At 35.7% G+C, this 19,843-nt stretch overlaps 1 protein-coding gene across 1 annotated transcript in view; it reads left to right on the top strand.

Moving 5' to 3' along the window:
• RP1 (RP1 axonemal microtubule associated) overlaps positions 1 to 19,843 on the top strand; it is a 203,495-nt gene that overhangs the window by 143,023 nt on the left and 40,629 nt on the right. The window contains exons 40-46 of the mRNA XM_090137594.1: positions 4,614 to 4,765; positions 6,478 to 6,556; positions 7,590 to 7,721; positions 8,281 to 8,462; positions 8,794 to 8,880; positions 13,009 to 13,141; positions 14,473 to 14,612. Coding sequence (XP_089993720.1) covers positions 4,614 to 4,765; positions 6,478 to 6,556; positions 7,590 to 7,721; positions 8,281 to 8,462; positions 8,794 to 8,880; positions 13,009 to 13,141; positions 14,473 to 14,612 — 905 coding nt within the window. The remainder of the gene's footprint in view (positions 1 to 4,613; positions 4,766 to 6,477; positions 6,557 to 7,589; positions 7,722 to 8,280; positions 8,463 to 8,793; positions 8,881 to 13,008; positions 13,142 to 14,472; positions 14,613 to 19,843) is intronic.

Below are 19,843 nucleotides of genomic sequence, written 5' to 3' on the forward strand. Positions count from 1 at the left end.
TCCAAGCCACACACCAAGTTTGTTAACACAAAAGCGTGAAGAGTTTAAGTGCTTAGTGTATGTTAATATGTTTTAACAAACACATGTCTTTATTAAAAAATTACCCAGCTTTAAATTTTTACAGTTTGTAAATAAAAGATAAATATTCCACTTCTTTTTTAATCACAGTAGGTCTTTGTCTTGGAGTAGTGTAATATGATATATTCAGATATGGATAAGAATTTGCTTTCTACTTGCTTCTTCATTCTTCTAGACACAATTTAAGTCCAGTAGCTTATGTTTATTAAATGATTACATTATTATTAGAAGTAATAGTAAGTCCTACTTTAATTTCCAAAATAGAAGTAGTTCAGAAATATTCCAGCTAATGTATTTTTATTAGGCTTATTAGTTAAGCCTTGTTAATTCAAGCATAGCACCAATCTAACGTGAATCAGTTTGGGCATTGAGCTGGTGAAGTGAATCATATTATTCTGCTTAATGTGGCTGATTTCTATTCTGGCTAACTCAGTCCTCTTTTACCACCCACTGCTGAGTGAGATAGGTGAACCCTGTACCTTGGACTAGATTCTTAAAATCCGTTATTGAACCTCTACAAGATGGATTTGCTCCACAGTGGTGAGCAAATTAACTGTGTGGCTGTAGAAAATGTGGATTTTAATCTTGTTCCCAGCCTTTAATTCCACCAGAAGGTTGATTTAAGTTTTTGAGATTTCCTATGTAATAAATTATCAGGCCTCAACTTTTTTTTTTTTTTTTTTTTTTTTTTTTTGCATAGTACAAAATGAACTTTAAAAAATATCCCTGTCTGCTAAATCGTCTTTGATTTTTAGTTGCCTAACATCACTTTAAACTCACAACTTTCATCTGGGAATTCATCTAACAATAACCTCTGGAATACTCATTCCCCATATAGAGAGCTTCTATTTATTATACTATTTTGTACAGCAGATTTTTTGCAGAAGCGTGTTGAAAATTGTCCCTGTCAGAGATCTCCAGCACCTTTGAAATTCAGCACCTTACCCTGCCCCTTCCACATTAACATCACTATATTTTGGTAGAGAGCTTGCTAATCTGCAGAGGAAACAAGTATGAGAGAAGATTTTTAGATCTGTAATAGAAAAAAAAGGATTCATTTGATGGTCCACTTCCACCTTCCCAACCTCAGTGTATTACCTGTATCACTTGATTTCCTTGTAAAGCTAAGAACCTAACGGTGGAAAGGGTTCTGTAATACCAGTACTTCTGGTATTAGAATAGGGTATGGTTTTGTCATTTAAACTCTACTTGGAGAGGATATTGAGTTTCCTTTGGGCAAATGTTACTGAATTTTTATATAAATAATCCTTGAATAAATTCTGTTTCTTAGTAAATTAAACAAAAACAACAACAACAAAATTCAAAGCAACAGCTTCTGTCCTATCTCTAATTCATGGTTGTTCTTTTTCTCCTTTTTACTGAGCACTAGGCAATCGCTTTCACATCTCAACTATGTTGGCTTACCTGAAGCAGAGCTTTTATAAATAGAATTTGGCAGTGGCCAAGGGTGCCAAGGTTGAACAAAACATCTTATTTTAGTAGGTTATTTTAGTAGATTATTGCTAGAGGAAGGTGGTTCATTTCATTGTGAGAATGGTCCCAAAATTTTCATTCATAAGGGTTGCTTTGTATATTTTTGTTTCGCTTACATAGCAGGAGTCCTTCCTCTGATTCAAAATCTTTGAAAATTAATGGGAAATATTTGCTGTGACCACAGTGATCTTTGAATTATGCATTAACAGATTCAGCAGACTCACAAGGAAATTCTGACTCAGCAAAAGCATTAGAAATGTTTCTACTTTTCAGTATGTATCTCATTTGAATCCAGATATTATGAAGTAGCTAGCTGTGTGACTAGAGTTGCGATCATTTCTAAGTATATTAATGATCACAGACCAAAGCACTAAAGGTCCTTGTAAGCCCTCTGATTTCTAATCACCTCTACATGAGTGATCAGGTCTGTGGCCCAAGTTCTTTATTCACACAAGCAGCCTTTTGATTTCACTGGATCTGCAAAGTCACCTGGACAACACACATACTTTTAATATCTGGATTTCCATCAGGAGCAACTCTATGTGCCTACAGTCATTTGCAGCTATGTTGTCATTCATCTGACAATGCATATTTACCTGCCTTTAAGTAAAACCTGACATAAATTAAAGTGTCAGTCTAGGAAAACTCTTTGTCTACTACTTACCATCAAACATGAGTGAAGTCATTGATTACAAGCATTTTCTCAGACGATGGTTTAAATATTTAAAAAAGCAGATTCCCAAAGGAAGTCCTGAAGTAAATAATGACACAGTGAAATAAAATTACTTTTCAGAAAACTCATTTTCTCAGTTGTCATCCCCACACGGTTTAAAGATAAAAAGAAACAAAAACATTTGGTTTAGTGCAAAGAACGCACCTTTATTAGCAGACTGATGCAGCCTTTATTGTTTAATGAATCATTTTAGATATTCATTTTTCAATCAGTATGCAAAACCACCCAGTAAGCAAAAGCTCTCTCATTCCACTGATATGACCTTTTTATTGTAGACATATAAAGAAATAGCTACATAATATGTCACAATATTTGAATTCAGGCCTTTTGATTATAACACTCAATATGAATAGCACCAACTTGTGAAAAGAGCTGTAAGAAAAGCTTAAAAATAAATATCCTCAGAACACATATTTTTTTTCTCCCTGTTTTCTTATCACCTACGCATGAAAATAAATGACAGCCTTAGCTTCTGGGATCTTAACAACTCTCAAGCCTACCAGAAATTTCTCCTAATTATATCTTTTTAAAGGCTGTAGTTTGGTTAAATAGGGCCATTTCTGTCTTGGAATAAATTTGATTCAAGAAGTAAACTGTAGTGACAATATCAAAAGTTTCCAGGATTTATACTGAGATATTTCTGTGATGTATTTTAGACTTGACTTGAATAATGAGTATTTCAGTGCCTTCTGGCTTGAATTATGAGTTGTGAGACTGAAAATGCACCTTGGTTCAGTGTCTGTCTAAAGCATTATTTCTTTTCTTTGTACAAAAGAAAACTCTTCTTTGCTAGAAGAGTTTCTGTACCGTACTGCTATCATGGTCTGAACATTGTTGAGATCTGCTTCACAGAGTCAGCATGAAGTCATTAAAACCATTAAAGCTGGGGCCAAAAGTAGTCAAATATAGCTCCAGTGCATGTTAAATGTTGTGTTTTAAGAGTGCTCAGGCCTTCAATGTATCAGTCTTAAAATTTCTGATAAAAAAATTCACAAGATAATATGTGCATTCTCGAATATATTTATGGTATGTGTATATTGTTTATTACCCACATCCTAAATGTGACTTTTACAGCGGCAACTTTGTGTGACTTCTTTTCCTTAGGCTGAAGTAATAATGCTTGTGGTCAGAAGCAGAAACTCAGACCATCTAACTCTAAACTCTTTGACTTTTAGTGTCTGTCCCCAGAATATGTTCCCAGCACACCTCACAGGTGCTCATATCCCTAACATAGCCACCAGAGTCAGATATCTACTGTGGCAGCACCTCCAATATACCAGTGAGCACATATTTATTATTGTAATTTAAGTAAGAGCAAGTTTTACACAGTATACCACAAGCAAACAAAAAAACTTCTCATTTTTTTTTCATGACATCCTTTTTGTTATGGTGTTGCAAATAACCATGAATAACATTGTGACCTTATTCTGTTTGTTTCCTTGTTCCTTACTTCCATTATAAACTGTATTTATGTGTTAAAGTTGATACTGAAATAATTTTTAGTTCATTATTCATTAACTTGTTTTAGCTCTAAATTCATTCTGATAGGTTTATGGGCTTAGAAGTGAGGAAGATTGATAGTCCTGATCTGTTCAGTTGCAGGAAGTTAATTACACGAGTTTAAATCTTATGACAATCAAATTCCAGCTTTCTTTTAAACAATTTTGTGTGTGATAAGCTCTGTTTTCATTTAAAGAAGAAAATATTGAAACAGTTTGCCCAGAGAAGCTATGGAGGCTCCATCCTTGGAGGCATTCAAGACCAGGTTGGATGGGGTTCCGGGCAGCCTGACTGAGTGGGTGGCAACCCTTGCCCATGGTAGGGAAGTTGGAACAAGGTGATCTTTAAGGTCCCTTCCAACCCAACTTATTCTATGGCTCTATGATATTGCACACTTGGAGAGAAGAAGCAAAGAGATATGAGTGAATTGTCTTAAAGAACAGAATTTAGACTTTCCAAAGTCTAATTATTTTTAGGGATTTACTTTTAAGGAGGAGGAGGAATTATTTTTGAGACTCTTTGCCTCAAGCAGCAGCCAGTGGTGTTGATTTTGTGGGAGTGGTGTCTAAGTTAAACAAAATTGTATTCTGTGATTGCCAGACAGAAAGTTATGCTGTAGGAATGTGTTTTAGTTAGGATATTACCAGGAAACAGATCTGTGCTACTTGTACTGTGGCACTGAATGGGGTTCAGATGGAGTTTGCAATGGTTTCTACTAGGAATTATTAGATAATATAAGTGTTATGCGAGTAGACAAGCACAATTTTCTCATGATGACATTTTTTGTAAATTCATTTTTTTTCTGAAGTTGTGGAATATTCAATCTATTTGCACACCGGAGACTTGAAGAAAGCAGATGCCACTGGTGAGGCTTATCTGTGTATTCAAGGAGAAAGGACTGACTCAGGGAAACGATGGCTTAACTCAAGAAACAGCCTGATTACTTTTGCTAGAGGACAGGTAAAACAATGAGGAAAAACATAACTGAATCTGCAAGTATCTTTTTGTTATTTCTTACATTGATATAGAAATTTCATGTACAAAGCATCAAAAATACTTCACTAACTTTTGCATTCTATGTGGGTATAATTTTTTCTATTAACTATGATGTAATTTTCATAGGTAATGTATTAAGCATCATTGTCATTAAACAATAGTAAAGCAATTAAGTTGATGGAGTAATTTTGAGTTGAACTAAATATACCATGAATTTTCTTCTTTAATATTCCAGACTTTTAAGGCCATTGGAGTTATCTTTGTTTAGCTATACCTGCTAGATCTGATAAAATTTCTGTAGAATAACTAGCCTTTATACCACAACCTTCTCTTGATTAACCTTCCCGAATAGTAATAACTGTATTCCAAGCAGTAATTTATTTTTTCATGTCTCCATTCTTTTTCCTCATACTTTCTTGCATTTTGAGGGTTCAAGAGCTTTTCCTGGTTGAGTAATTCCTTAAGTTGTTGTGGCCATAAAAATAAAGTAGCTAAAACAAATTTCAGATTAAACAGAAATATCTGTTTCAGATTGAAAGGGAATATCTTGCTGACACTTTATTAGACTCCCATTGTGTTCAGATTTGGAATATTTTTTTGTTTGTTTGTCTTAAGCAAATAATAAAATCATTGCAAATATTTGCTGAAGGGAAAAAGGGAAGATTCCATCAAGTCTGTTCATCATGGAAGAAAGAAACATCTATCATAGAAATGGTTTTTTTTGTGGAGATTCCACAAAAAATCCAGGATGGGGCCCTGGGCAGCCTGGTCTAGTATTAAATGTGGAGGTTGGTGGCTCTGCATGTGGCAGGGAGGCTGGAGATTCATGATCCTTGAGGTCCCTTCCAACCCTGGCCATTCTGTGATTCTGTAGTTATAGAGGGCAGTAAGGTCTTCCCTGAGACTCCTCTTCTCCAGACTGAACAATCACAGCTCCCTCAGCTGCTCCCATAATGCTTGTGCTCCAGACCCCTCACAGCTTTGTTGACCTTCTCTGGACATGCTCCAGGGCCTCAATGTCTTTCTTGCTGTGAGGGGCCCAAAACTGAACAGAGTATTCGAGGTGTGGACTCACCAGTGCTGAGTACAAAGGGATGATCACTTCCCTGCTCCTGCTAGCAACACTATTTCTGATACAAGCCAGGATGCCATTGGCATTCTTGGCCACCTGGGCACACTGCTGGCTCATCTTCAGCTCAGGTATATAGCAGGGTGGTTGAAATCTTCCCAAATGCTATTCATTTGATTCTCATTTACCTGCCTAATTCCCACTCAATTAACTGTGATTTTTAGTGAAAATGAAATTGCTTCAGGTTTTCAGAATAATTAGATATCTGCAAGTTCCATTGAGAGTTAGGTTCTCATTCAAAATAACTTTCAACACAAGTAGATATTATGATTTGTTTATTTTAGTCTATGAATATACAAGACATAAGCACTTTATTGCTATCCATTACTTGTAAAATTACATCCTATTATGTACAGCAATTTTTTGATATTCATAATATTCTCTGGAACAGAAAATATCAGTTATCACATTTACTGTTTAATTATGAACTCTAAGACAATGGAATAGCATGAATGAGACAAAATTTACCTCCATTAAGATATAGAGCAATGTCCAGATGCACAAAGCTAAATTGTTAAATATAATTTAAATTCTTTTCACATTACAGGTGGATGTTTTCAAAATCAAAGCAGTATACCTTGACAAGTTGAAACAAGTTCTCGTTGGATTTAAGGGTACAAAAAAAGGTCAGCATTTTTTTTTTTCTCCACTTCAGTAATAAAATTGAGATTAAAAATCATTATTTTTTTAATTTGAAATTTCTCTCAACTTTCTGTTGTTATTTCTATTGGATTATACTTCTCAAGTATCTAGCTTTGCTAAAATTCACTGCAGAATATTATTTGTGTCCCCCCTCCAGCTCAGGAAAAGCTCTCGGTGTTAAAAAAAAAAACTGTTTAGCTCTGAAACAGTAACAGCAGGGATCATCATAAATTGATATTTCGTTCAATAATTTGGCTAAAATTTTGGTCCAGCAGTGTTCAGAGGTTTTGCCACTTGTGCAGATAATGTTGATATTGGAGACCAGACCGTTCCAGTGCATGATAAACTGATTGTCTTGTTATTTTTATCAAAAAGCTCTGTATATTGAACTTAAAGATGTGCATATAAAAACTGATTAGGGGACTACTTCTCATTTATTTCTTACTTGATTACACTGAAATGAATGATCAGACTTTCATTAACTTCACCAAAACTTGGAGTATAACCAAGTTTATCAAAACTCAAAGGAGCCTTGTTTCCAGAGAATAACTTAACTAGCTTCCTTCAAGAGAAAATCTTCAGCTAAGTTTGTATCTTGTTAGATTGCATAGATTCTTGCCATAGAGGAAGTTGTGTTGAGAAGATGTTTTGGTGGCTTATCTGGTAGAAATTCTAATATGCTGTTTTCCATTGGGATATTTATAATAGGATTTTTATATGGGATCTCTTGTGTAGAGATCTCTTAGAAGCTTTTCCATCCTTTGGGGCACTGATAAATTTTCTAGATAAATTTTCTTTAAGAATTTTTCGCTGTATGAAATATACTAGAGAGTAGGGGAACAGACAGAAATGTACATTCACAGTCACAATATTTTCAGAAGTCACATTTCCTTAAGAAGTCAGACAAAAGAAAACATTGCACTGATTTTGTAAAGATAGAAACTTATGACTGCATACCAAGAATATTTTGTAGCTTAAAAAGTTAAAATTAATAATGTTCTATTTATTTTCATACAGATGAGTGGTTCTTGGAAAAAATTGTTATAAAAGAAGCCAGCTACCCTTTTTCTTCATATGTCTTTGTTCATAATGACTGGATCAATAAACGCCCTAAGAAAGATTTTGTGGAAGTGGTAATTCCTCTCAAAGGTAATACCAGCAGAAATGCTCTTTATTTGTGTGAATTACTATTGCATGGCAAAGCATAATGAAGTTAGCATATGGCTACTTCATGGCTAGTCACCTACAATGTAGGCAAAACCAAACACTGGTTCGTGATCCAAGGTGAATTATGCCTTCTTTAAAAAAAAAGAGACAGTCATGCTTGGGATGAAAATGGTGGGAATGGCAATGCTGAACTTCTAGTTCTTGCTGCTGCTGGAGGAGGTGGTAACGCGTAGTCTAGTCTTACAAAAGTCGGCATATACTCTCAGAACTTTGGTGAGTAGTTGCAGGTGTTGGCAGCATGTACAAAGCAGAGAAGATGGGCATGTCACTTGTGTGAATGTCACAAATGGATTTGTGAAGGAGCTAGCCTGGTTTTACACACCCTCATAGGGCTAGAATGAACAATGGGGCTTTTGTAACTTTGCTGCCTGACTTGTCTGTAGCAGATCCAGTCATACTAGGCAAAAAAAATTTATGTCATCGTTCACACTGTCTTATAATTTAGATATCTGCTCTGAATATATGTTTGTTTCCAATACAGAAATGTCTGTGGCATCTCTTCTTACAAAACAAATTAATACTAAAAGCAGAGGACGGTGGCAAATGTGGGTTTACTGTGTGCAAGTTCCAGAAGATACACCTGATGTTCACGTTGTTGTATTTGGAACAGAAGGGAAATCTTCTTCGCAGAAAGTTCAGAATCTGAATGATAATCCATTTCTGGTTGGTTTCTTCTTTCTTTCACGCAAGTTTTACCAAAGTGTTACAGTAAAGTAGGATTTGCAGCTTATGAATGTGAAGTTCCATGTGATGATATTTTTTGTTTGCTTGAGTTAATGTTTACAAACCTCATCTAATCTGTTTTCACTGCTTAGAAGCTACATTCCTTTACCGTGATCCCAGAAAAATACTTATTCTGAAATGTGCACATGAAATTAATGGCAGTTTCTGGGCAGGTATTTGAACCTGAGCAATACTTTCTCTAAGTTTTTTTATTGTTAAACGTGAAAAAAACAATATTTGCAAATTTTTTTTTCATTTATTTTTCTAACAGTTGACTGTTGGAGATGTTGGAGATATAACAAAACTTTCATTTTTGTTATCCAGTCCATGTTTGGAAAGAGGAATTAAGCTTCACAAGGTATTCCAATATATTCTACATAGAAATAAAGTATCCTGCTTTTAAATACTTGTAAAAATAGCTTTTGTTGAAAAACATATTGTTATCTTTGGTTTTGTACCACATCAACTGGACCACACATCTTGTGGCTCAGTCACCTTTTGTCTATAGATAATTTCCTACAACTTCTGCATCTCTTTGAGAGCAGAGCCACCTGTTTCTGCCCACTGAAGCACATACATTCATACGCACTCACTTCTGTGCAGATCTGTACTGCACCATGGTATGGAGGGCAGTATTTTTTCCTGGTGTTAGGAGATGCTAATCCCTGCATGAAAATATTGATAGCCCCCAGATACAACGTGACCTAGTTGTGGAAAGCCATTAAGCTGACATTTTTTATTTATTCAATAAAAGTATTCATTAATGGACCTTAAACATCTGATTGATGTTTAATATGTACTTAAAGTATCTCATGAAAAATGGTGGTGAAATTATTTAATTCTGTCAGTGTTACGATGCAAACAGATTTTAAAGGTATACTTTTCTGCAAAGGGTAGTAAGATTGAGAAGAAGGGTATTGGTCATGTAAACTCTTAGGCTTTGTGGAAAAAATCTCAAGCTTGGAGATTAAAGCAAAGTTGTATTAATAAACTAGACTTGGAGACAAGTGTCCATAAGTATTATAGACGTAGTACTGAATTATTCTCAAGACGGTAAAAGAATGATATTCTGAACTGGGTCACACAGTTTCCTTCTCACTACAGCAAATTTAAACGAGTATAAGATGATTCTTTAAATGAATAAACAGTCCAGAAACCATCCTGATGGAAAACACTAGAGATAACGGCATTCTAGGGTAAAATCTGAATGGGCTTATGATACTCAAAGGGAGATATCCTCCTGAGGATAGAGAAGAAGTTTATCTTCTGAAATGTGTTCATCAGTTAACTTTGTGGTCTCAATTCAGGCTATAATAATGGAAAAAAAGTAGGTTAAAAAACACAGATTTCTCTTTTTAAATACACTTCTCTAGGCCATTTGATAAAAATTCTTAAGACTGACTCTAAACCTTATGATACCTGCTACACCTGAATAGGTGGCTTCAAACATGGCAGAAAATTCTTAAAAATCCAATTGCTTTCTGTTTTTTCTTCAAACATAACCCTCTGCAAATTGGTGAGTGATTTTTTGTGATGCTTTTAAATTCTTCAGTAGGTTTTTTTTTTTTTTTTTTTTTTTTAAATAAATAGTTTATTAGTAGTTATAAATTTTTGCAGTCTACAAGAAGTCAATGGCTTGCTATAGATCTGTGTAGTCTCTTCTGCTGGTGCACTTACAACCCACAATATAAGCAACAGTAACATATACTGTGCCAATAATATGTTTATAACATCTATTACTCATTTATCAGTTTGTTTATAAATTATTTATGTGGAATCTTAATCTAAAATGTAGCAATGTGTTTCGGTTTTAATAGAATACTTACAGTGCAGTAAAAAACCAGAAATGCTGTACAGAAATAGGAAGACTATGGGAGTCAGTTAGTATGTGCAATTTCACTATGAGTCAGTGGTCAAACCAAGTCCTAGTCGAAAGGAAAAAGAATCATTTTCATTACTTTCTCATTAAATGAAAGGAATAATAATGAAAATTTTAGAAGTTTCACACACACACACACACAAACAGATTACAGATGCATCTGTGAAGTATAAAACAGATAAAAGCCCTGTGTTCCTTTTGCTACTCTATGTTTTGTCTCTTCTGATTTTTTACAACAGTTTTAGAGTACAAGAGATTTTCCTACTGATCTCCTATGGTGTTCTGTACACTTCTTTAGAAAATTATCAAAGTTTAGCTAAAACATAACTTTCCTGTAACTTTTGAAGACTTATACACTGTTTTTTTTTTCTTACTTAAAAGTAGTTTTTCTCCCTTTCCAAAATAAAACAAAATCATTTTTACTTTTCTAAAGAATATAGAAATACTATATGACTGGGAGATAAAGCTCACACTTAGATGCAATGTTATGACTAGAAAGAGCTTGTCAGGTACATTTTGCTGTGGAAATTTACTTCATAAAGTTACACATCTTCCCTTCCTTTCCCTTCTCTTTTTTTTTAATGGATCCAATTTTTGAAAGGTATTTGCTTAGATATTCAGTTAACCCGTAGTATAATTTATTACTGATAGGAGTCTATGATGCTCATTGATTTTCAGTTAAGAATGTTTCTACAAGTAGTAGTTAGGGAGAATATCTTTATATGAAAAAAGTTAGACATTATCGCAGGTACGAAAATGGGTACAGAACATGCTGCAATTTTAATGGAAGATGACAGCACATTTAAAAAACAGTATTCAATCTGCTAACAGTTTGATTCTAGAAATTCTTGTGGGCTTACATTCATTTGGAAGCTTTTTGTCTGATCTTGTGAAACTGAGCATGTGGCATAAGCAGGAAAACTATTTCTGAAAATAGTTTGCTAATTTTTTGTATAATTGAAATTCTCAACTTCCTAATAACTTCAATGATACAATGCAATGATAAAATTATTTATGCATTTTACAGCCTACATTTGAAGTTTATGTAGGGAAATCTGTACTCAAAAGTCAGGTTTTCCATGCACTGGAATGTGTATAGTGTATGAAAAGACACTGGCTTTTGTTGCAGATAGAAGTGTTAGCAGTGGAAGTACATTTGGGAATCTCTGCCTAAGCGTTTCAGTTGCCAGTAACATTAAATTTTCCCTCTTCCATTTTCCATCTCTTCATGATAATAATATTTCCATACAAAGAGAAGTCTCGCAAAGTCTCAAGAAGCCATTTCTGAAGCCTTGCAGTTCTTAGCTATTAATGAGGTTGACTCCTGAAATTATAGTTACCTGAAATGTTCCCACATATGCTTGTTACATTTTTATTCTGTACTTTATCACTTGACCTAGAATTAAGTTCACAACCCGGATTGCCCTTGTGTGAAACAGCTCTCTGCATTGACTACAACAGGAGCTAAAGAAGTGTGCTCCCAAAGCTGTGCTTCATTTGTTGCTTTGGAGGTTCTAAGTACATAAACTTGGAGCCTAATTTGCCAGTGTCCAAGCAGCATTTCCTCCTATTGGAATGCATTCTTCAACTGCCATAATTACCACAGGGAACTCCAAAGGCCATTGGATACCTAATTCCTGCCTACTTTGAAAATCCTGGCTGTAATACTGCAAGTCACATCTAAACAAATAAAATTTGGCAAAACAAATGGGTATATAATAACATGTAATATGTAATATGTAATATGTAATATGTAATATGTAATATGTAATATGTAATATGTAATATGTAATATAATGGTGCTCTAAGTGTAGTTATTCATTTGAAATTCTGAAATTGCAAGTATATACAAGATAATTTAATCCATATCCTTCACTTGTGTCCTAGCTTTGTCTAAGATAGAGTTAACAGTAGATGGTATGATACCATGTTTTTGGATTTAAGAGAGCACAATGATGGTTTAGTTGCTGCTGAGTAGTGCTTACATTAATCAAGAACTTTTCAGCTCCTTTTACTGTCCCACCTATGAGGAGGCTGGTGGGACACAAAGAGCTGGGAGGGGACAAGTCAGTTGACTCAGTCTGGCCAAAGGGATATCCCATATCATATGGTGTCATGCTGAGCAATAAACCTGGGAGACTTGGATGTGAGGGGGCAGCTGCTGCTTGGGAACTGGCTGGGAATCGGTCAGCAGGTGATGAGCAATGTGCATCAATTTGTTTATATATTATTATTATTTTCTCTTTCTTTTCTGTTCTATTAAACTGTCTTTATCTCAGCCCATGAATTTTACCTTTATCAGATTTTCTATCCCATCCCATGAGGGTGGGAGTGAGCAAATATCTGTATGGAGCTGAGCTTCTCTTTGGTTAAAACGCAACTTTGTTTCCTACAAGTGTTCCCAGTATCTGTGCCATGAAAAATACAGATATAAACGGGCTGCAGAATCAGGGGCTGGCACCATTGTAGCTCTCCCTATGCAGAATGAGGTATCTTTACAAAAAGTGTGTGTGAGTTAAAAATAGGAAGAATGATGCTTTCTTTGGGAGTGGAAATAAAAAGCAAAATATTTCAGAGAAGCTGATGTGTTTCTACTTTTTCCTGCAGCTCAGGTTGAAAGATCTGGACACTAAGCAGGAGTTGAGCTTTCCGACTGAAGCCCAGCGTCTGTTTGGAGAAGATGGTTCTGAGACTGTGACAGAGATAGCAGCAGTCAGACCAGACAAAGCACCACTCAGAGGTATGTTGCTGAACGAAGAATAAATACGTAAAGAAATACATAAACACACTCATACAAAGTTGTGAACTATTTAATGGAAAAAGCACAAGGAGCAAGAATATAAAGCATTTTATTATAAAACAAATCACTCAAAATTATTTTTAAATATTCATTCAGAATGTCAGAGTCTTTAGTAACATGTATCATTCATATGTTTTTTATCTGTTTTAAAGCAACTGACATTTTGTTTTCACTAGTCTAAGCACTAATCTGAAATTCTGAAAACTGTAAAACCCAATTAGTATGTATCTAGTGAAATGTACAGAAAAAGACTGATTTACACAAGGTGAGGGACAAAATCGTGGATTTAAAAAAAGCACATGTTTAGACAGAATGGCATGATTCACCGAAAGAAAAAAAAAAAGTTGTTGAAGTTTTCTTCAAACCCCTTTTCTGCTCCAGTAGGTCTCTGTTTCATTTAATCATTGCATTTGAAAATATGATAACATTTTCCTTTGTTCTGATTACATTGCAAACAATGTTTAGCAAAAAACCCTCATTCATCACATTCTATCTTCTTAATTAAAATACTTCAAACTTTTTTGCATTTGCCACCTACCTAACCTGATTGTAATAGTTATTATAACATTAAAATCTTCGCACTGTTCGCAGAAACCATATAGAAAAAAAATCCTTTGTCCTACTGGCTCAAGCAATACATACTACATAACTTATCAGCAAGTCATGGCAAGCTGTCCTTTGTGTTGAATAATAATAATGCATATCCAAATAAATAGCTGAACCTTAACAAATTAATTGATGGTCACTGTTTCTCCTGAACAGCTAATTTATGGTGGACATAATTATCAGAGTGCCAGACTAGAACAGAATGCAGCTGATCCAAAACAAATAGTGTATTTCATCTATGTTGTATCTGTGTTTATTCTTTGGTACAATGTCATTGCATTGGTTTAGCCTATCAATTTAAGAACGATAATCTGCAAGGATTCAAGGCTTGTTAAAAGCCTCACGTAATGAATGGTGTTCTTTCTGTTGATTTCAGTGACAACTGGATGAGAAAGTGTTTTCTTCATTTATAACAGCGAGCATGGAATATTGTATTGATTCATGAAGAACATATCATCTCCAATGGTGTACTGTGTTGTGAGATAGTTAGCAAAGTTAGAAACAGACAAAACATTAATGTCAAGTACAAAAACTTCAGTTCTTGGTCTTGAATATACTGTTTCATAACGAAACACCTAGAATATCCTGTTTCATAATGATTGGTAATTACATTGCTAAAAATGCTGATTTTGTAGTGTTTTTGTGTCTCTGATTTTTCATTACAGAAGTTCTTTACTCAGTCAGTGTTCATACAGGAACATTGCCTGCATCAGGAACTGACGCAGACATATTTATAACTATATTTGGAGAGCAGGGAGATTCCTGCAAAAGGAGACTAAGACACTCATGTTTTGAAAAAGGACAGGTTAGTAGTTAGCTATGTTCCTTAACTGTTTTTTAAAATGTTTCATTTTATTGCTTTTTTTTCACAGGCATTTTTTTTTCTGTTGTCAAGTACAAGCACTGATGTTATACTATGGTATAACCTGAGGAAAATATATGTTACTTACTAAATATGGGTACTTTTTTTGAATTTGGATTGTAGTGTAAGAATAGTTCAAGATGCAATAAATTGAAAAGCCATAAACCATCAGTAACTGTTCGTAGTGAACTGTTCTTTTTACACCATTTGATAGTGATAAGACAAGGAGGGATGGTTTTTAAACAAAAAGAGGGAAGTTTTAGATTAGATGTTAGGAGGAAATTCTTTACTTAGAGGGCGGTGAGGCACTGGCACTGGCTGCTCAGAGAAGCTGTCAGGGCCCCATTGCTATAGGTATTCAAGGCCAGGTTGGATTGGGCCCTGGGTCAACTGGTCTGGCAGGTGGCAATCCTGCCCATAGCAGGAATTTCGAACTGGATGATCTTTAAGGTCCCTTCCAACCCAAATAATTCTATGATTTTATTATTCTATGATTTTATGATTAGAAGCTGAAATTAGATCCAATGATATATAAAGTTCTGTGGCTTAGTTTTTCAGTCATTTATGAAAGTTATATTGGAATATCAGGGCTCTTTCTTGTAAATCTTTAAAATCTACTTTGTAAAAACATGTCCTGATATTGGTGAAAAAAAGATTTTAAATGTGTTAGCTTTCATTTGTTAAATAACCAATTTATAAATAGAATCATAAACAAGTGAAACTACTTGTAAAGTTATTATTATTGTTCAAGGTAAACACTAGGAGAGAGTTTCTAGTTAACCTTTGCCAATTACAATTAACAATACTAATGTTAATATCTATCTACATAGCATGTTAACATATACTCTGGAATCAATGTGGATATGACTTGATAGGCTCTTAAATACACCTTTCAGTACAATAAAACAGAACAATAAAACAGTACAATAAAACAGAATCCTCTATATAATGAAATAGGATCCTCTATACTTGCTTCATACTTTTTCTTGAGATCTTTCATGGCTGAGATGACATAACATTCCTAGGCAGTCTGCTCCACTGCTTTGCTAGCTTGAACCTTAATTTTTTTTTCCTTTATTTGTGTTAGTATGTCAAAATATTTTCTCAAGACTAAAATAATAGTAGAATGACTATAGTGGTTTACTACAAAAATCTCCCCAGTCCAGGCTCTTGTTTCTGCTGGCAGCCAAATGCTGATTTCCAGGTAAGAATATATAAACAGGAGAAAAACAGCATACACTCACCAGGCTGCTCTCCCAACCTGGAGTGATTGTCAGCTAAATATATAATATTTGGAAAAAAACATGTGTTTATCATCCTAATTACACTTGCATCTATATTTATCCTGACTCCTCTTCTGTTTTTTCTTCTTTGTCAGGGATCTGTTAGCTCAGCTCTAGGTTCTGTATTCAGATGATTCTTGCTGTGAATGGCCTGTGTGATATAATATAGCATTTAATTCCATACAGAACACCTACCTACTAGGCTACCTGTTTTGTTTTGTTTAATTTTTGTTTGTTTTTTTTTTTTAATTCACTTTTTGCAGTATACTGCTGCCTTAGTACAAACTGTGTTATTAAAATACAGGAAAAAGTTTTTGGTCTTAATTAAGTGGTGATAGTACTATAGACAATGAGAAGAATTAATAAAGGACAAAAAGGTACATATTCTGTGACATAACCTGGAAAAGATATCTTAAAAGAAGCAATTTCCATAGCAATTTCAAACTGAATGTTAATAGAGAGTGTTAAGCTGTAGGCTGTCACAAGGCCTCCTGTCAACATCCTCTTCTCTGGGTTGGACAAACCAGGGGACTTTGGCCATTCCTCATACATTGTCCCCTCTAGGCCTTTTACCACCTTCATAGCCTTTCTGTGTAATAGTTTTACATTCTTCTCATGTTGTGGTATCCAAGCCTGTATCCAGTGCGTAAGGTGAGACAGCACATTGCAGAGCAGGGCAGGACAATCCTTTTCATCACCCACTGGCGGTGCTGGGTCTGACACACTCTGGCCCTTTTGATTGCCAAGGCATAGTGATGACTTAGATTCTACTTTCAATCAACCAGAAGGACCAGATCTCTTTCCGCAGTACTGCTCTCCAACCTCTCTTTCCACTGTCTGCACGCATAATTCCTGGATTGTCCCATTACAGATGCAGAATCCAGCACTTGCTCTTGTTAAGTTTCATGCCGTTGGTGATTGCCCAGCTCTCTGATCTGTCTACAAAACCTCTCAACAGCTCCTCCCAATTTGGTGTCATCTACAAACTTACTTAGTATGCATTTGAGCTCAGCATCTAGATCATTTATGAAAATGCTAAAGAAAACTGGCCCCAAAATGGAGCCCTGGGGAACCCAACTGTGAGTTGTTGGCAGCCTGATGTAACCCCATTTACTATATCCCTTTGAACCCAATCCCCATCTCCCTCTGTCAAAGTAGAATATACAGTAAGGTTCTCTTGTGTGGATGCATAAAAAATGCTGTGCCTTCTACTGATTCATTTGCTTAAGATGTACAAAAAGAAAACTGATACAGTGCTGAGCGGTGCAGACAATACTGGAGGGAAGGGAAGCCGTACAAAGGGGCCTGGACAGGCTGGAGAAGTGAGCCCAAGCAAACTTAATGAGGTTCAACAAGGCCGAGTGCAAGGTGCTGCACTTGGACTGGGGCAATCCCAGGAATTTATAAAGACTGGGTGAAGAACTCCTTGAGAACAGCCCTGCAGAGAAGGACTTGGAGGCCGTGGTGGATGAGAAGCTGGACATGAGCCAGCAGTGTGTGCTTGCAGCCTGGACGGCCAAGTATGTTCTGGGCTGCATTAAAAGATGAGTCGCCAGCAAGGAGAGGGAGGTGATTGTCCCCCTCTACTCGGCTCTTGTGAGGCCCCATCTGGAGTACTGCATCCAGGCATGGGACTCCTGGCACAAGAAAGATCCGGAGCTCTAGGAATGGGTCCAGAGGAGGGCCACTAAGATGATCAGAGGTCTGGAGCACTGTGAAGAATGGTTGAGGGAACTGGGCTTATTTAGCTTGGAGAAGAGAATGCTTTGGGAAGACCTCATTGCAGCCTTCCAGTACTTGGAGAGAGAATATAAACAGGAAGGGGAACAGCTGTTTACAAGGGTGGATAGTGATAGGACAAGGGAGAATGGTTTTCAACTAAGACAGGGGACAGATTTAGGTTAGATATTAGGAAAAAGTTTTTCACTCAGAGGGTGGTGACACAGCGGAACAGGTTGCCCAAGGAGGTTGTGGATGCCTCATCTCTGGAGGCATTCACAGCAAGGCTGGATGTGGCTCTGGGCAGCCTGGTCTGGTGGTTGGCAACCCTGTCCATGGCAGGGGGCTTGAAACTAGATGAGATTTGAGGTCCTTTTCAACCCAGGCCATTCTATGAAAGCATCTTTCATATGAGGAATGATTAAACAACCAAGTATGGTTTAGCCTGGAAAAGGGATGTTGAGAGGAAGGGACAGGAAGTCATGAAAAGTAAAATGAGAAAACGAGTAATCCTACTTTCTCATGAAATATGAGAGCTCAAGAACATTAAATGAAAACTGCGGGTGACAAGTTCAAAACAAAAAGAAGTGCGTTTTTACACAGTATATCATTATTCTGTCTTAATTTCTGCCACAAGATGTTGCAGATGCTAAAATGCATGTTGGTGCAAAGAGATATTGCACATATGAACATAGGAAAAAGTTTAGTATGAGAATGACAGAGCACTGGAACAGGCTGCCCAGAGAGGTTGAGGAGTTTTCTCTGGAAATATCCTATACCTGTCTGGACATTTTCCTGTACAACATATTGTAGGCAACCTTTAACAGGCAGGTTGAATTAGATCATCTTCAGAAGTCCCTTCCAACCCCTATGATTCTATGATTTTAATGGAAAACAATTGTTAAGTGCTAAGACACAACCTCTGGCTCAGGAAATCTCTGAACCACGAAGTGGTAAAGCCTGAGAGAGTTTATATTTAAAAATTCTCTCTCTATATCTGCCCTCTTTCTCAGCTCTTCCCTAGGAAAATACTATTGGCAGTTGTTAGTAACAGTACTAGATGCATCTGTGATCTGACATACAACTAGCAATATTATGTTCTTTTTATAGGAAATAGGTTAATAAAAATGGTGGAATGAGGTTTTAGTGACAGTATCTAAGAGGTGGAAGGAAGTGATGGTAAGTGCAAATAGTACTTACAGACAATATCCCTGAAAAATATTGAGTGGACAGGCAAAGAATACAAAGTTAAGGAAAATTGAGATATAAGAGGAAGGGTTTCTCTTATATAAGGAAAAACTAGCAAGACAGAATAATATCACAAAGTATAAGCAAATATATGACTGTGAAAAGGACAGCTAGTTTGTATTCATTCAAGTAATCATGTCTTAACTTTTTCATAATTGGGCATTGTAATTTTACCTAGCTAACTCTCCATCTAAAGTAAGTCAATTTAAATGAAATCCTGTTGGCATTCATTAATTACATTTCCAGTAGTGTGTTTAATGCAGTTCCATATGCCTTCATACTGAGTAGAAAAAAAAAAAAGAAATATAATGGCATCAACCAAAAGTACATTCTTGCTAATACTGAAGGAGTAGGCAATTTAATGTATTATTACAAGAATTCACTGATAACAATGAGTGATTATGACCACTGTTGTCTAATGACTGTTAATTATTAGCACAAAGAATGAGACTAATGATAGGTTCCTTTTTCAGACAGAGTTAGCTGTGAAAGAACATGAATATTAGCAATACAGGCTATTTCCTCCAAGTCAAGGGTCATGTAGACTGACACAAAAATTATATTTGGCTTGGAATTATAAAGAATAAAATTAAAAAGCAGTAAGTGTTACCAAAAAGTTATTTACGAGATGTTTCTCCCAGCTATATCTTATTTTGGGCTGTATGTGCATTCAAGGATATAATGAGGTAATGATGGAAGTTCTAAGGCTGTGATATGAAAAATAACACTAATGTTTTCTTTTTCTGAGCACACTGTAGAAAGTAGTTCCACACTGCCAAGGGACTGAACCAGATGACACGAAAATTTTTAAAAATCATCTCTTTTTTGTTGGTTTCTGGTTGTCATGCTTTTTCCTGCCTGGTGGCAAATTGGTTGGCAACAAATAAAAATTACAGCATCTGTTTCTACTATCCATCTGCATTT

Source organism: Phasianus colchicus, chromosome 3 (assembly GCF_987193195.1).
Source record: "Phasianus colchicus chromosome 3, bPhaCol1.hap1.1, whole genome shotgun sequence".
NCBI classification, from domain to species: domain Eukaryota; kingdom Metazoa; phylum Chordata; class Aves; order Galliformes; family Phasianidae; genus Phasianus; species Phasianus colchicus.